At 36.8% G+C, this 15,534-nt stretch overlaps 2 protein-coding genes across 8 annotated transcripts in view; one reads left to right on the top strand and one right to left on the bottom strand.

Annotated features, from left to right (window-relative positions):
- Window positions 1-15,534, top strand: part of LOC134542682 (uncharacterized) — a 71,466-nt gene that overhangs the window by 16,118 nt on the left and 39,814 nt on the right. The gene's annotated exons all lie outside the window — the stretch shown is intronic.
- LOC134542749 (oocyte zinc finger protein XlCOF20-like) overlaps window positions 8,618-15,534 on the bottom strand; it is a 28,840-nt gene continuing 21,923 nt past the window's right edge. For all 7 annotated transcript variants that reach the window (XM_063387251.1, XM_063387252.1, XM_063387249.1 and 4 more), the window contains one exon: window positions 8,618-12,095. In XM_063387251.1, coding sequence (XP_063243321.1) covers window positions 11,282-12,095 — 814 coding nt within the window. In that variant the 3' untranslated portion in view covers window positions 8,618-11,281. The remainder of the gene's footprint in view (window positions 12,096-15,534) is intronic.

The following is a 15,534-nucleotide window of genomic DNA, read 5'->3' as shown; positions in this document are numbered from 1 at the left end:
CCAACCCTTAGTTGAACGAGAGAAAATAGTCGTTCTTCCACTGCACATCAAGTTTGGCCTTATGAATCAGTTTGTAAAGGCTATTGATAAGGACGGATCATGCTTTGAATTTATAGGGGGGGAAATGCCTCACTTGAGCAAGGAAAAAAATTAAAGCAGGAATATTTAACGGCCCAGAAATAAGGACCAAGCCTTCATAAATTCTAAGAATGAGGCTGATCACAAATCCTGGACTTCAATTGTTTCAGTTGTTGGAAATTTTCTGGGCCAAATAAAAGCAGAAAACCATGTTGAACTGGTAAACGATATGCTTAAAAATTTCAAATCCCTTGGGTGCAACATGAGTATTAATTAAGGTGCACTATTTACACAGCACCCTGGACTGTTTTCCTGAAAATTTAGGAGACAGCAGTGAGGAGCAAGGTGAAAGGTATCATCAAGATATTAAAATGGAGGACCGCTATCAAGGATGATGGGATACGCACATGATGGCAGATTATTGCTGGAGTTTAAAAAGGGACTGTTCCAAGATATATTCAAGAAATTCACGAAAAAGAAGCTTCCAAAGTGTTGAATGACTAGTTGGTTCCATCGATAACTTGGTACTATCTTTGTATACATAGTAATATTAGTTTATACTAATAATATGTGTATAATTTATTTGTATAATATAATAATTTTTGTAATATAATAAAAAGGATATTCATGTTTAATTTTTAGATTTTATTAGTGGATTTAACCTAAAATAACAAAAAAATTACATTTAATTAAAATGTGATATCTTAGAAAAGGCAAAAACTAATGCCATATTTGAATTCAGGGCACCAAATTCATATGAAATCAGCTCCAAATACCCCCGCCACCAAAACTACTGTTGACCTGTGTAATTAAAACTAAAAAGAAAAAGAAATATTAAGTTTGCTGTTTATGCTGGACAAACCCTATGAAACTTAGATTTTAGACTATACAATCAATAGAACTAAATTTATCTTTTCAGTAAATTCCACTGATGAGAAATTTAAATTCAGTAAACAAATCACTACATTAATCTTTTGCTTTAAAAATTATTAATTATGGTAGTAAAAATATTTTGTACTTTACAGCACTGACTTTTCTGAGTACACAGGAAATGAGAAAACCAAAATAACATTTAAAGGTACTAAAATGTTTGGAAGTAAAATAAACAGTGATAAAATGCCACATCACTTGAATAGCTATAAAATAACATTAAGCTGAAAAGAATTAAACAGAACAAGAAAATGTATACATATTTTGTAACAGCCTAAATACTACAACCTTTTTCATAAAATATTCAGTATTATGTAGTTTTATTACTATAGTATAATAAGATAGTGATTATGGTAAATAAGTATTAAAACAAAACAAAAAAGGTGTGGTCATCAATAATGTATTAACTTTTTGTACACTAATGAGCAATGATGCATTTTTTATAAATAAAGTTAAAATTACATACTTCTTATTATTTATAATTTGAAGTGTAACAATTATCAAAAACCTTTACAAAAAATGAGAATGAATACTTATCATCCAAAAAAAAAAAAGCATTTAACAAAATAAAAAACAATACCATAATATTATCTGTCTAAAAAAATTGGTATTACAACTGGTTTAAAAATCATTATTTCATACCAAAAAAATAGGAACTTGATCTAAAAAAAAATAACATCTGAACATGTTAATTTCCATCAGCACAGTTAAACCAAAATACAACCTAATACAAGAATCTCACAATATGAAACACAAAGAGCTGCAGAACTATGTTACATAGACTGCACTATTGGCAAGTTCAATACACACAACAATCAAGTTTAATAACACATTTCTTCAGCGACCTTAAAATCGTAACTCAATCTTAAGATAAAATATTTTCCTTAATTTCTTGGTTTTTGACCCAACTGTTGAGTTGATAAAGAGTATAAAATTGAATAATGTACATAGTCATTTACACAAATTGAATACTGTACATAATTATTATTTCACACAAAGCATAATACCAACACAATAATGCATTTGGATATAAAACGCCTAGTATAGCCACAAACACTTTGTGCAAAAAAAAAGAAACTTAGCTCTGGAATGCATGTATTTTTGTTACCCCATCTTACCAATTCTGTTTTTACAATCGCCTCACACTGCTCACAACGTGCAAAAAATAATAATTTAAAATAACTTATTTTTAGTAAACGTCGGTGCTATTTCAAAATACTTTTTCACTAATTTTCTATGTACAAACTGCCAATGAGTGGGTGTCGTCGGAAAGAAGTAATGGTTGCACAGGTACGCTGGAGGACTTGAGTAGCTTGGCTACTCCATGTGGTGGCAGCCCTTGGACTGACAAGTCAGCTTGGTACTTGGCATGAGCCTACGGCCAGGAACACCACCCGTTCCTGCTGTCCTGTGGTCGCTACATTCCGCTTATATCACTTCCCAGTTGCCATTGGCACGCAGAGCAACCAGAAAATAAAATACAAGCTCTTTGTCTAATTAAAGAAATAAGTATGATAACTTGCTAAAAGGAAAACAAAATGTCTGTCCAAGAAAATCACAGAGTGCATTTAATGAACCAATATTTATTTTATTATTTTAATCAGGATTATTAACTCTTCGTTTCATGTCATAGGCTAATTTTGGGGCAGCTTAGAAGCTGCTGTATAACAATATTACATTTTGAATTTCCACACACATACACACCTTACCCAGGACTTGAAAAAAAATCCTTTGTACCAAAGTTAGCACTTCAACAAAATCCACAGCAGAGTTCGAAGGAACAACAAGAAAGCAATACCAACTATGAAACCTTCGCATACTCTAAACCAGCCAAGAGAGACATGTACTATGCCTGAAATATCAGACTGAGAAGCATTCCAAACTTCTAGGAACCAAATAGTGCTATTTAAGAGTACTTATAACTCAAGAAAAATGCCAAAGAACTTAAAAAAAAATTATTACATTATGACAGCGTAGTCAAATTAGATGAAAAATTACAACAGAAAAACCATAACATGAGGCTGAATGTGGCAAGGGGCAAGGGACAAGAGACAAGTAGCAAGGGGCAAGGGATAAGGGGCAAGAGGCAATAAGCAAGAGATAAGAGGCAAGGGACAAGGGACAAGAGGCAAGGGGCAAGGGACAATTGGCAAGAGGCAAGGGACAAGGGACAAGTGGCAATTGGCAAGAGGTAAGGGCAAGAGACAAGTGGCAATTGGAAAGAGGTAAGGGCAAGAGACAAGTGGCTAGAGGCAAGGGACAAAGTACAAAGGGAAGGGACAAGAGGCAAGAGGCAAGAGGCAAGGGACAAGGGACAAGTGGCAATTGGCAAGAGGTAAGGGCAAGAGACAAGTGGCAAGAGGCAAGGGACAAGGGACAAGTGGCAATTGGCAAGAGGTAAGGGCAAGAGACAAGTGGCAAGAGGCAAGGGACAAGGGACAAGTGGCAATTGGCAAGAGGTAAGGGCAAGAGACAAGTGGCAAGAGGCAAGGGACAAGGGACAAGTGGCAATTGGCAAGAGGTAAGGGCAAGAGACAAGTGGCAAGAGGCAAGGGACAAGGGACAAGTGGCAATTGGCAAGAGGTAAGGGCAAGAGACAAGTGGCAAGAGGCAAGGGACAAGGGACAAGTGGCAATTGGCAAGAGGTAAGGGCAAGAGACAAGTGGCAAGAGGCAAGGGACAAGTGGCAATTGGCAAGAGGTAAGGGCAAGAGACAAGTGGCAAGGGACAAGGGACAAGTGGCAATTGGCAAGAGGTAAGGGCAAGAGACAAGTGGCTAGAGGCAAGGGACAAAGTACAAAGGGAAGGGACAAGAGGCAAGAGGCAAGAGACAAGGGAAAAGGTGCAAGAGGTAGGGTGTATACTAGCAGGCCAGGGGGAGGCCGCTCCCTCCTTCCCAAGTGGAACAACAAGAAGTAGCTGTAGTTACGACATTTCCAACTTATCCCACAAACTTTTGTTTAATAATAGTTTTAAATAAATTAAGTTCTATATTTTGTTAATGTTTATTATAAAAGGCACCATTAAAAAGGTTGAATTCTGAAAGATACCTCCTGTTCTGTTTTGAGTTGGATATGCTCTTGACAGTTTGCTGAACACTTTGAACTTTCTCATGGTCACATTCTTGTCTTTTAGGCCTCTTCACATTTCTTTTTTTCTTATGATATGATGCAAGAGTCCTGCTATCTCAAGGTAATCTCAAATTATAGAGAAGACATCAAGACACTTGTTGATGCAGTACATATCTGAAAAAAGATCCTTCAAAGAAAAATAAGAAAAATACATTAAGTCAAAAGGTTACTTGAATACAGTTAAACTTATTTTGGCTTTACTAAAATTGAACAATAAAAAATATAATAACTCTCCCCAATGTATATGCACCCTTTATGCATATTCCAATGGTATCTAACAAAGTTGCGTTATGACAACATTTTGCATTACATGCAACAAAAAAATTTTACCTCTTTTAATATTGATAGTGTATGCAACTTCAGTATTTACACTTAGTTAAAACATTACGGTTTTATAATTACACTCTTTTCTTGTTCATAAGAAATAAAAAAACAGGACGTGTGTTGCATGCAAGGTATTGGTGGTAGAGCAACATTAACTAACTTTGAGGAATGCCTTACCTTTATCCCCACATACTACGTATCACTGTTTCAAATGCATCTCAGTAGAGAAATATCAACATTTCATAGCTAAAAATTGTTTTCATTGTGAACAGTACACTTTCCAGTCATGTGAGGTGAGTTTTCCCCCCCCAAATTTTGACTTTTCTCATGCAAGGTTTTTCCCTAATCTTGATTTTTTCATTTATTTTTATGCTGAATATTAATCTTAAATTTACTTCCATGACATAATTTTAACCTAACACACTCAACTGTAAACACATATATTAGTGTTTCATTATGAACAACAGAATTTTCTAGAAAACAGTGAAAATACTTTCAAAGTAAGTGCCAATGTAAGGTGAGTTCCAGTGGAGCTTTTCAGTATTTCAAACTCACTTCGCCTAATGCATAGCTGGCTATCATTTTATTCAGAACATGTTACCTATTATATCCAATATTTTGGTATAAAAGACTTTTAAACATTTTGAATGGTTATGTAGTCATGAGTCACTAGTGTTCTGATTCTGGCTCTTGACATAGACCACCAGGTCAAGTAACTGCATTGCCATTGTTTAGTTCACTCTAAGTTTATCATAACATTTGCTTAAGTTTTGCAGAAGACATCAGAATTACATACCTGTGACATCCGAGCCATTTTTTAAAACAGTAACGCTCATTCTGTATTTTCTCTTTACATACAGCAGGCTTATTACAATTTGTTCTCAATACCGTTAAACTGTCAATAACTTTTCTTTGGTTTTCTCATTAAAAGTACACTTGCCCCTCGAAGTAACACTCAAATTAATTACAGGAAAACAAGCACTGATCAAATATGTTTTTTTCTATAAGTGTGCGTGTGTTTATCAAAATAATTTGTTTTCCAATCAGGTAAATGTGCCTGCTCACTACCATTTTAATACAGACACTGCTCCCGTTAAAATTATTTTACACTACAAATATATGTCTAAATACTTTTGAAGTACATTTAAATAAATGTTGAATAACATTTTGAGACTAAATAACCTAAAATTAAATTTTAAAAATTCAGGTACCACATTGTTTACATAATACGACTTTGGAATAACATTCCTAAGAAGGTACTAACAACATTTCCGAGTTGTAAAATAATAATGTTAATAATATAGGATATGTATATATTTCAGTTTTAACAATATATTTCAAAAAATTAAACTTTACATTTTCTATTATTAGAAAGATTACATATTTAACCTGTTAACTCTCTTGTTTACTAAATACGTGTCTGCCATGATTTGTCACTAGCGCATCCTAGTAGGAGCGAGGTAAACTAGCCTTACAGCCTCTCCAGAGCTGCTGCTGACATGCGGGATGCGTAGAGTAAACAATGGCTGAACACACGGGCATCGCAGATAAATATGCATTGAAGCAAAGAGTAAAATATTGCTTGTTGATTCATACCATTATTAATTTGTTGCATTGAATTTAATGCTAAACAAGTTCCATTGCCGTTGAGCGCACACAGAAATAAAAATTCACGCGAGAGAAAACAGTTCTACTTCGAATCTGTGACTTCACTACTTCAAATCATGCCATAATTTATCGGCATTGTTACTTAAAAAACCACACAAATCTAACAGTGTTACTTCGAGGGGTGGGTGTATATTGACATTGGATGAGGCAAAATCACTAATCTGGCATGGCCTTGTTCCCAAAGTATTAGCTAAAATAAGCAACCTTTACATAATTTAAGGGTCCAACTGGTATAAATTTTAACCAAGCAAATAAAAAAAATTGATTTAATGAAACTTGCCTTCAAATGCATTCCTTACATTAACTGGTGGCTTACTGTTTATTCAACCACAATGGGGATGCTCAATTTTTTCTGGTAGTGAACTATTTCCATTGTTTGAAAATTTAATTCTATGAATTAGGTAAAATAAATAATAACTAATAATATTGCAGAAAATTAGGAGATGTTTTGCCTGTTTCCCAATCCAATATTGAGTGATATTGGCAGGTTATCATAATCAATAATCATAACTGGCTCAGCTCTTCAATAAAGTTCATTACTAGGGTTTATGCATGTGTAGATTGTGTTTCACTTGCATGATGAAACAAAAATAAATTAAACAAAATTAATACAAAAAAAATTACAAGTTTAATAATTAACATAATATATCCAAGATTGCTACAAGCTTTAAATATTGCAATCCCAAGACATTTCTGGGTTTTCTAAGCCTGAAGCCTACAAATTTACCTGACTCTCAGAACTATTGGTTACTCCCAAAACTGTGTTTATGCTTTTTCTGATGGCCAAAAAGTTTATGTATTACATTAAAATAAGTCACTCTAATGATAAAATGTATAAGAAAAAATCAACTATTGTTTCTATAGTAAAAATTTTTTCCTCACATAAAAACACAGAAAATAAATATTACCTTTTGGTTTCCATAATATTTAGACTTGTTTTTGATGACAATCATAGATTGGGATGTTTTTGTAAGAAAAGTTTTTGATTGAATGTTTATGTTTTGATATAACATTGTTTTACAGATTTACTCCATAATCAAGTTATTGTTTTGAAAATACCAATAAAAGTTGTCTTGTCCCCAAGTTTTCTGGTAACCACTTTACTAGAAGGGATCCCACTGTTCAACTTGCTATGTGTGTGTGTTTTCATTAGTGGGCTTGAAACCTCCTCTGACAAAGATACTGTAACCATACGTTTCAAGACTGCAGGAAGAAATGTATACAAAAATATTTTGACGATAGTTGAGTTCCAGCTTATGCTCTAAATAGAAATGAATTTTTAATTATATGTTGCTAGTTTTAATAAATATAGAAAGAGTTTTCTGTTTCCCTTAAAAAGGCACCTTCTGGCTCAATACTTGGCATCAGCCATAGGCGTGCGCACGGTAGGTGCCACAGGTGCCTTGGCACCACCATTAGGGTTAACGTTATTTTGTTTTTTACAAGCAGAAATAATACATACTTACAAAAATCCATATTATTTCCAAAAAAATATGTTTTCCAATCGTGTCGAGTTACAGATATGTGCTCATAACACTATGAATTATCAATCGAACCAACTATACACACGGAAACAAGCCGCCAGTTGCAATTACTTGTGTTGTACACGCGGGCCGCGGCTACGAAACTTCTGAAATGTAAATACTTCTCATAGTTCTCCTCGAATTACATAGAATGCGCGCTCGGTGTCCACTGTTCACTCCACTCGGCAGGCGCACGGAATAATAGCCGCCGTCCGCCAGGGTTTATTTAAAAAAAGAGAGAGAGTTTAGATAGTTAAAAGGATAGGCTTACTCGATGACTTATATGCAGTCGCCGACAAAACATTTTTGTTGTATTACAAAAGTTAAAACTTTTGCCCACTCTCATTTGTGTATTTTTATTATTTTAATATTTTACATATTTAAGGTATCTTACAAAAACTCCCTTGATTTGTTGATTTTAAAACTTAACATTTGAGAATGTTTTTTCTAGCATTGATTTGGCGTCTTCAGAAAACATGTAAGTACGGTTTTTCAAAGCCACCAGCATGAATTCCGTGCAAACAATTTGTGCAATTTACTTCATGGCTCAACAAAGCTTAAAACTGTAAATAGTTTAGTAGTTTTCCTGGTGATTATAACGTTCAAAGCCATAATTTGTCATAAAAAATGTTAAAATTTTTACATCTGTGTATTTAATGTTTTTGTTCGGAAACACCTTAAATAGCACCATTTTGCGCTTTCAAATCCAAATTTTTCCGGGGGAGGACCCCGCCACCCCCCGCTTTAGGCTCGGGGTCCGTGAATGACAGGGCTGTTGTGTAATCTGGCACCACCAATACTTAAGTCCTGCGCACGCCTATGGCATCAGCTTATATTTTTTCAGTCCAGTTCTTCAACAAAGAGTATCTGATTCATGTCTGGATACTGAATGTTTGTTTTATGAGCCTCGACATTTTCTGGCACAATAGAATATTTACAGGTAACGGTCTTTCCATACTCAAATTTGTTTTTGTTTTGATTTTTGTCATAATCCCCTATGCCATTATATTATAAGGCATATAAACAAGAGTACTTTTTTGTTTCCATTCCACAAATTTGTTTAATACACTAAGTTTACGCATACAGTCAACCCTAACACTTCACATATTGTAAATAAATATTTTCTGATTGAAAATAAATCAGTCTTAATCTCCTCCCATTGTAATAAGTTAAAATTTTGTAACACACAAGTGGATTTTCTTCTCTGTACAAATTATATCTTCAATAAAATCAAACACAAAAAACACCATAGTCAATTGGCACTTGTTTGTGTTTGAATGCAATACATGCATTAAATGCATAAAATAAATGGCTGGAGAGCAAATTCAAAACCACTGTACAATGATACATGCGTTTGTAAAAATAAAAAAGGTAGGTACTGATTTTACCAAGCCTATCCAGTGTAGACATCTGAATCTGTACGTACATGCGAAAATATATTTGCTTGTAGAAAAGGTCTTAGAGTAAAAAGGCAGCAATTTCATTAAAAGAAGAATAATCCATATAAAACTCGTGACATTTTATTCCCCCCTTTTTTTTCTGTAGCTATTAATCAGTGAGAGTGACATTTCCCATTTCCCTTTTAATATTCCAAGAAATTTTTTTTGAATGAATTGTAGGGATGGGACAATTCCAAAATTTTCGATTCCGATACCCGATTATCGATTCCTTAAAAAATCCTTCGATTCTCGATACTCACCTAGTTAACTTAATATTAAATAATTCAAATTCTATTTGCAACATTTTTTTTCAGCTTTCAATACATATATGATGTAGCATACATCATAAATTCATATTTATCAAACTAAATGTTTACATCATTAGAAGTTAATGGCTCATATGTCAAAGGGGTCAAACTAATCTAAAATTTGTTTTGTAATACGGAATAAACTATAAAAAAAAATTTAAGCTTTCCTTGAGCAGTATAAATTATTTTCGTTCATACAACTTGCCTAACTCAGAGAAGGGTACAAATTAACTAAAAAAATTTGTGAAATGAAACAGTAACAAAATTAAGCAACTAGAGAACTTGCAAATGAAAGTGTTGTACTTGATTGTGGTATTTCGGCGTTAAGTTACATTTAAGAAATACAAATGCATTCGTTGTTATTTCGGCGTTGTGGTAACGACCCAAGAAAATCTATAAAACACTGACCAACTAATCATCATCGTCACACCATTCGAAAATGAATGTTTGTTTACATTTTTCCGCTTTTTGGCGCGATTTAAAATGCTTGTGCTGCCCCGTACGGCTGGGTGATGAAGTAGCATGGTTCGCCCGATAATCTGCTTGATACTACGACGCTGTTCCAACTATATGCCAGCGCCCCCGGCTGACGTGGTATGGCCACTCACGTAAGGCTGTTCCAAACACCGTTCGCCCAATCATCTGCTTGCTTTTGTATTTAGTATTTGGTGTCGCTGTTCCAAGCTGACGTCAGTGCCCCGAGCGGTGTGCGTAGACTTTAAAACTTCGCCTGTTTGTCTTATCTATCCAAACATTATGCCAGAAAGGAAAATAAACGCCGTAGTTTTGCGTATTTTTACAGTATATTTTTGGGTTTAACATTATAACGTGAACGTGTGTAAGCTTTTGTTTGCTTTAGTGCATTTATGATTAATTTTCAGTGGTGGCCATGTTGCGGTGGTTGTTTACCAGTGACGAGACAAGTCTTTTACCCAGTATTTAAATTTCCCGTGATAACATTGCGATTTCGCGTTTTAATACTAAATTATGTGGAAAAACGCCGTGTTGTGGCGATTTCACGTAAAAACTGTATTTTACTGTGATTTCGTGTTTATCGTCGTTTAATCGCGATCGCGAAAAGAACAGGCCCCTACTAATACGCAGTGATAATTTTTGTACTTTGACTTGTGTATAACATCGACCCAAGTTTTAGATATTGTTTATTTGGGGAAATATGACTGTTATATATGCGTCTAGTCAGTCATAACCCCACTCAAAGAGTCGTTAAATAATTGTATCTGACAGATTTGCAATGTTGTGAAATGATTTTTTTTTGCTACATGCCGGGATCAACTTTTATCACCGATTCTCGATTATTTAAGTAGAATCGGTAGGTATCGATGAAATTGGGAATCGGTTTTCCCATCCCTAATGAATTGTAATTTCTGAGAATTTTCCTGGTATTGCTGGACTTTTCCTGGTTTTCACGATTATTTTTACTTGTAGCAACCCTGTTCCAACATGTGCATCAATTTAGGAAAATATTAAATGCTCTTAATTCATGATCTGAGATGGTCACACATGTAAGTTAGCATCAAATATGCATATAAATCAGTAAGTTAATGCACTAGATTTAACTTATATATGTAATTCATAAGTATGTAAAATATAAGACTCATTACAGCAACAACACTATGTCATTATTTTTAAACTTGACAATTGGTGCAGCAAGGAAAAAAATTAAACTGTAAAAAATATATATATAAAATAAAAAAAGGAAAGCACTAGGAGTCCGGCAAAGACGCTGCAGTGGATGTGCATGCTTCTGCCGCCACTGAAGACTTGAGAAATCAGTATCAGATCTGTCACAGAGCAGACGAGTGACTAGCACGGAGGTAAGGCGTAGGAACTGTGTCGAAGGAGGGGGCAGGGGCAGGGGCCTACGTGCAGAGGCCCGAGGCGTCGACGCAGCCCCGGGCCAGCACGTCCAGGTCGGCCGCCTTGCCCTCGAAGTGGCTGCGCACGTGGAACATGAAGTCAGTCTTGTTGGAGAAGTGCTGGCGACACACCAGGCAGAGGTGGCGCTCCGCGGCGTAGGGCTGAGCGTGCTGGTGGAAGTAGGCCGGCGCGGGCGGCGCGCACACCGCCGCCTGGTGCTGGTGCTGGTGATGCACGCCCGCCATGCCCATCATCTTGTCCTCCAGGTGGCCCTTGGCGTGCGCCGTCCAGTCCTCCCGGCTGTGGAACATCTTCCCGCACAGCTCGCAGTTCCACGTGACGGGCTGCGGCACCGGCCGAGAGGGGCCCTCCTTCTCCTCCTCCCCCTCCGCCCGCTTGCCGGCCGCCGCCTTCTCCGCGTTGCTGCCGCGCTTCCCCAGCGGCGCGATGTTGGTGGGCGTGCGGTGCTTCATCTTGTTCATGTGTATCACCAGCTTGTCGCGCCGCGCGAACGCCTTGCTGCACACCTCGCAGACGTACGGCTTCTCCCCCGTGTGGATGCGCATGTGGATCACCAGCTTGTCCTTGCGCGCCAGTCCCTTCCCGCACACGGTGCAGGCGAAGCTCTTGTTGGCGGGGTTGCCGTTCTCCATCGGCGACGTGCTCTTGTTGCTCTTGCCCCTGGCCGCCGGGCCGTGCTGCGGCGCGGGCTTCCTCTGCACGGCCGGCGCGCCGTTCTGCAGGCCGTCAGAGTACAGGTGCTCGGGGATGGGCACCGTGCTGGGCCGCGCCGCGCTCCCCGCGTAGTCGGGCGACCTGTGACACCACACACGTGCTGCTGTTCTTCACCAACAACAAACAAACATATATACTAGGCACTGTGTTATCCACTAAAAGGCTGTCGCTCCTCAGTTAACTTCCCGTAGCACTGTGACATTGTGACATTGCAGGCCACTGCCCTCCCCAACTCCACAGAGTACTTTTCCAATAATAGAGTACACCTTGGAATTGTATTTTATTGGCTTGAATATTTTTGTAATAATTTTTGATATTTAATCATTTTTATTTAGATCATCCTTTTAAATACCATTTTTTTACTCTGTCTCCAATTGTTTGCTGGGTTACAATTATTTTTAATGTATTTTTTTTTTAGTATTTTATTTACTTGAAATGTGGTTTTTATGCTCGTATTTTATGTTGGTTTCAGCAAAAGATATAACGAGACAGGTGCACTGTTCGGCAGTGCCAGATTTACAGACTTTTTCTGCTGCTGAGATGTTCTGACACTTTAGGCATGTTATGGTGGAAAAATCGGCAGTGTTCGCTCCCCAACGAGACGATAAAGTTATCAGTGTATTGTACCAGCTAATTAGAAAGGACTTAAGTGTTTTATATCTTTCAATGTGAAGGTAAGGTAATTTGTATCACACCTGTTTTCGAACCATGTGCGTCTCTGCCTGAGGACGGGAGAAGATAGCAGTTCCTGAAACGTCGCTTGTTTCTGTTTTGGAAAACTATTGTGTTTGTTTCGTCTTTTCGTTTTGTTGTGTTTTTGTCTCATTTCAACTGTTGTGCTGAATTTATCGCATTCAATTCATCATTTGTGGGGGTTTTTTTTCCGTTCTCTTTGTTTTTCTTTGTTTGTGGAACATATTCCTGTTATGGAATATTATAGGTGCATATATCCCGTTGAAACAGCATTTTTTGCTTGGTTTGTGATTTTTGTCTTTTGGTTTTTTGCAGTTTTCTTCTACAGACATACATGTGCTTAGCAATGGCGTATGTCCAAAAGCTTACATCAAGTCATGCACTCCCATTGCACAAATCTTTCAAAGATAATATTTTGTATCGCACTGTGACTTGTATGCAAAAGCTGAATTGGGATTGGTCGGAGAGGTCACATGGCTGCAATTTCCCTGCATGGTTGTAGGTAGTTGTGTAGCCTAGTCAGTCATCATTCAGCTGTAGCCAAAAATATTTGTGTGGTCGGTAGCTCAAGAAATATTTTGTAGAATACATTAGAGTCAATTTAATGTCTGTGGTCCAAGCACAGCCCAAGTAACTTTTTTTCGGATAAATATTTTCATATTTCTTGACCACTGGTGTTGGTGTTGGTGTTGGTGTTAAGGGTTAATGGCGTGGTCTTGTTGTGCCTCGGCTGTCGCCTCAAAAAATGTTTTTCTCTTCTTTGCAGTATCGTGAGTTATAGTGTGACAGTTAAGAATAGTATATTTCTGGCACCGAACGATGAGCCAATCGTCTGTGCTGAGGTGTGAAGAAGCATCCTGAACTGTATTTGAATTTTGGTAATCTTTTTTGAGTAAAGAATAAAAACAAAAAATGAGTTAAGAAATTTTTTTTGTTTTCAATCAGCAACTTAAGGCGATTGGTGCATGGAAAATATTACGACAAAACTAATTTAACTGTACATATTTATTTTTGATGCTTCTTTTTAAGACATAATATACCTAGGATATTTTTTAATAAACTTTTTTTACTGAGTTATGTCATTTTAAATGCATTTATCTTTATTCCAAGCCAGAATTATTTAGAAAACATATAATTATGTTAAACTTAAGTATAGTTCAAGAAACGAGTGTACGAATAGCTTTCTGCACCTATAAAAGTAAGAAAAATTTTTTTTCATTGTCAAAATTACAGTTTAATATTGACAATTTCCATTGATCACTGCTGGACTACTTCAGGAGTGATTTAAAGAATAAATTTAAATGAAAATGAAAACATAATTGGCAGAACACTATTGAGTTATGTATATATTTTCATATCCTTTTGTTTTTGATACGATCCGACTCAAAACATGCCCTCTGGAGTGGCAGTTCTAGTGCTGCGTGTAAAACTCTCGCCGCCGGGAAGAAATTCCCCGCAACGTGGCGCTGAGGGCGGCGCTTGTCGGAACCAGGTAGTCCGGTGGAGCTCCGGCCGGCGGGCCGCTGCCTGCGGGAGGGGAGGGGGAAGAATGGGGTGTAGAGGGAGGACGAGAGAGGAGGCCGAAGAAACGAAGGGTCTGTCACGGTCACGCTTCAGAGTGGAGTCTATCTTCGCTCAAGCAAGGAAATTGTCTTTGTACAGAAAAATTCGTACAGCGAAATTCTTTTTAGCGGTTATGTTTTGAATTGAAGTTGAATATTGACACTGTGATTATTTATATGGTGGTTGTTTACACATATGAATAAATTTTTACCTTCCAGATTAATATGTTTTGACAGCATAGAACATTCCGGTTAGTTAGGTTATGCTATATGCACACTAGAATGACAGATCTAAATTTAACCAAAAAAATAGATTTTATATTTATTAAAATTTATTTAGAACATCAAATCAACACTAGGCTATTCCAGTTATATGAAATAAAAAAAATTGGAAATGTTAGCTAGTGATGCCAGAATGTCGGGCACACTAATTACAAATGTCCTTTTGTAATATTACATTGCACAGAACACTGAAACCCTAATACTTCAAGTGTTTGTTTACAGTTTTATTATTCTGTGCTACGTTATTTAAATTTATATGTTTAATTTATTTTGGGTTTTGACCTATATTTCTGACATTGTTACAGACGTTTGGGCTTTTCTTTATGTAATTATTAAGTAATTGCGGCTTTTGGAATTACGTTTTTCACAGCCAGAAATTGCCCGAGGTTTCGGCGGAACTATCAAAAAGTGCCTCAAGCCTATTGTAAAAGTTACGCTACTAAAAAGAAGCTTGGTTTTGGCCATTTTGGTGCGTGCAGCTCCGCGTCAGGACGTTCTAGACGCGGGCCTACCATAAGTTATGTTACGTGTGCGGTAATAATAGTATGTATAAAAAGGTTATCATCAGACTGCTGATTGTATGTTAAGTTGCGAACGGGAATACGCGATTTTAAAGTTATTAACGTCAGGAGATATCATTAGTCCAGGTATGGCCATTTTGTTATTACTCTATCACTAACGCTGTACTGACGCCCTGCAACTTTTTAACATTGCCGATTGATATTATGACTTTGTTTATGTTGCTGGGATAAACTAAAACCAGCCGCTATTAAATATTATATTTACTAAATTAATTAGCCTCTCAGTATTATTAATGGCACGATCATATGAACATACAATGCACAACTATCTTAGTGGTCTTCAGTCTATAGGTCTTATGTTTTATCGGACAATTGATTTAATTTATGAGTTAGTGAATTTTTCGAACCGTAAATCCATTTTTGAACTCTACGTGAAACATTGACATTTACGAAGTCGTGCCC

This window comes from Bacillus rossius (genome assembly GCF_032445375.1).
Source record: "Bacillus rossius redtenbacheri isolate Brsri chromosome 9 unlocalized genomic scaffold, Brsri_v3 Brsri_v3_scf9_1, whole genome shotgun sequence".
Classification (NCBI taxonomy): Eukaryota; Metazoa; Arthropoda; class Insecta; order Phasmatodea; family Bacillidae; genus Bacillus; species Bacillus rossius.
The sequence above is the reverse complement of the archived record's forward strand: the minus strand, read 5'-3'. Positions and strand labels throughout refer to the sequence as shown.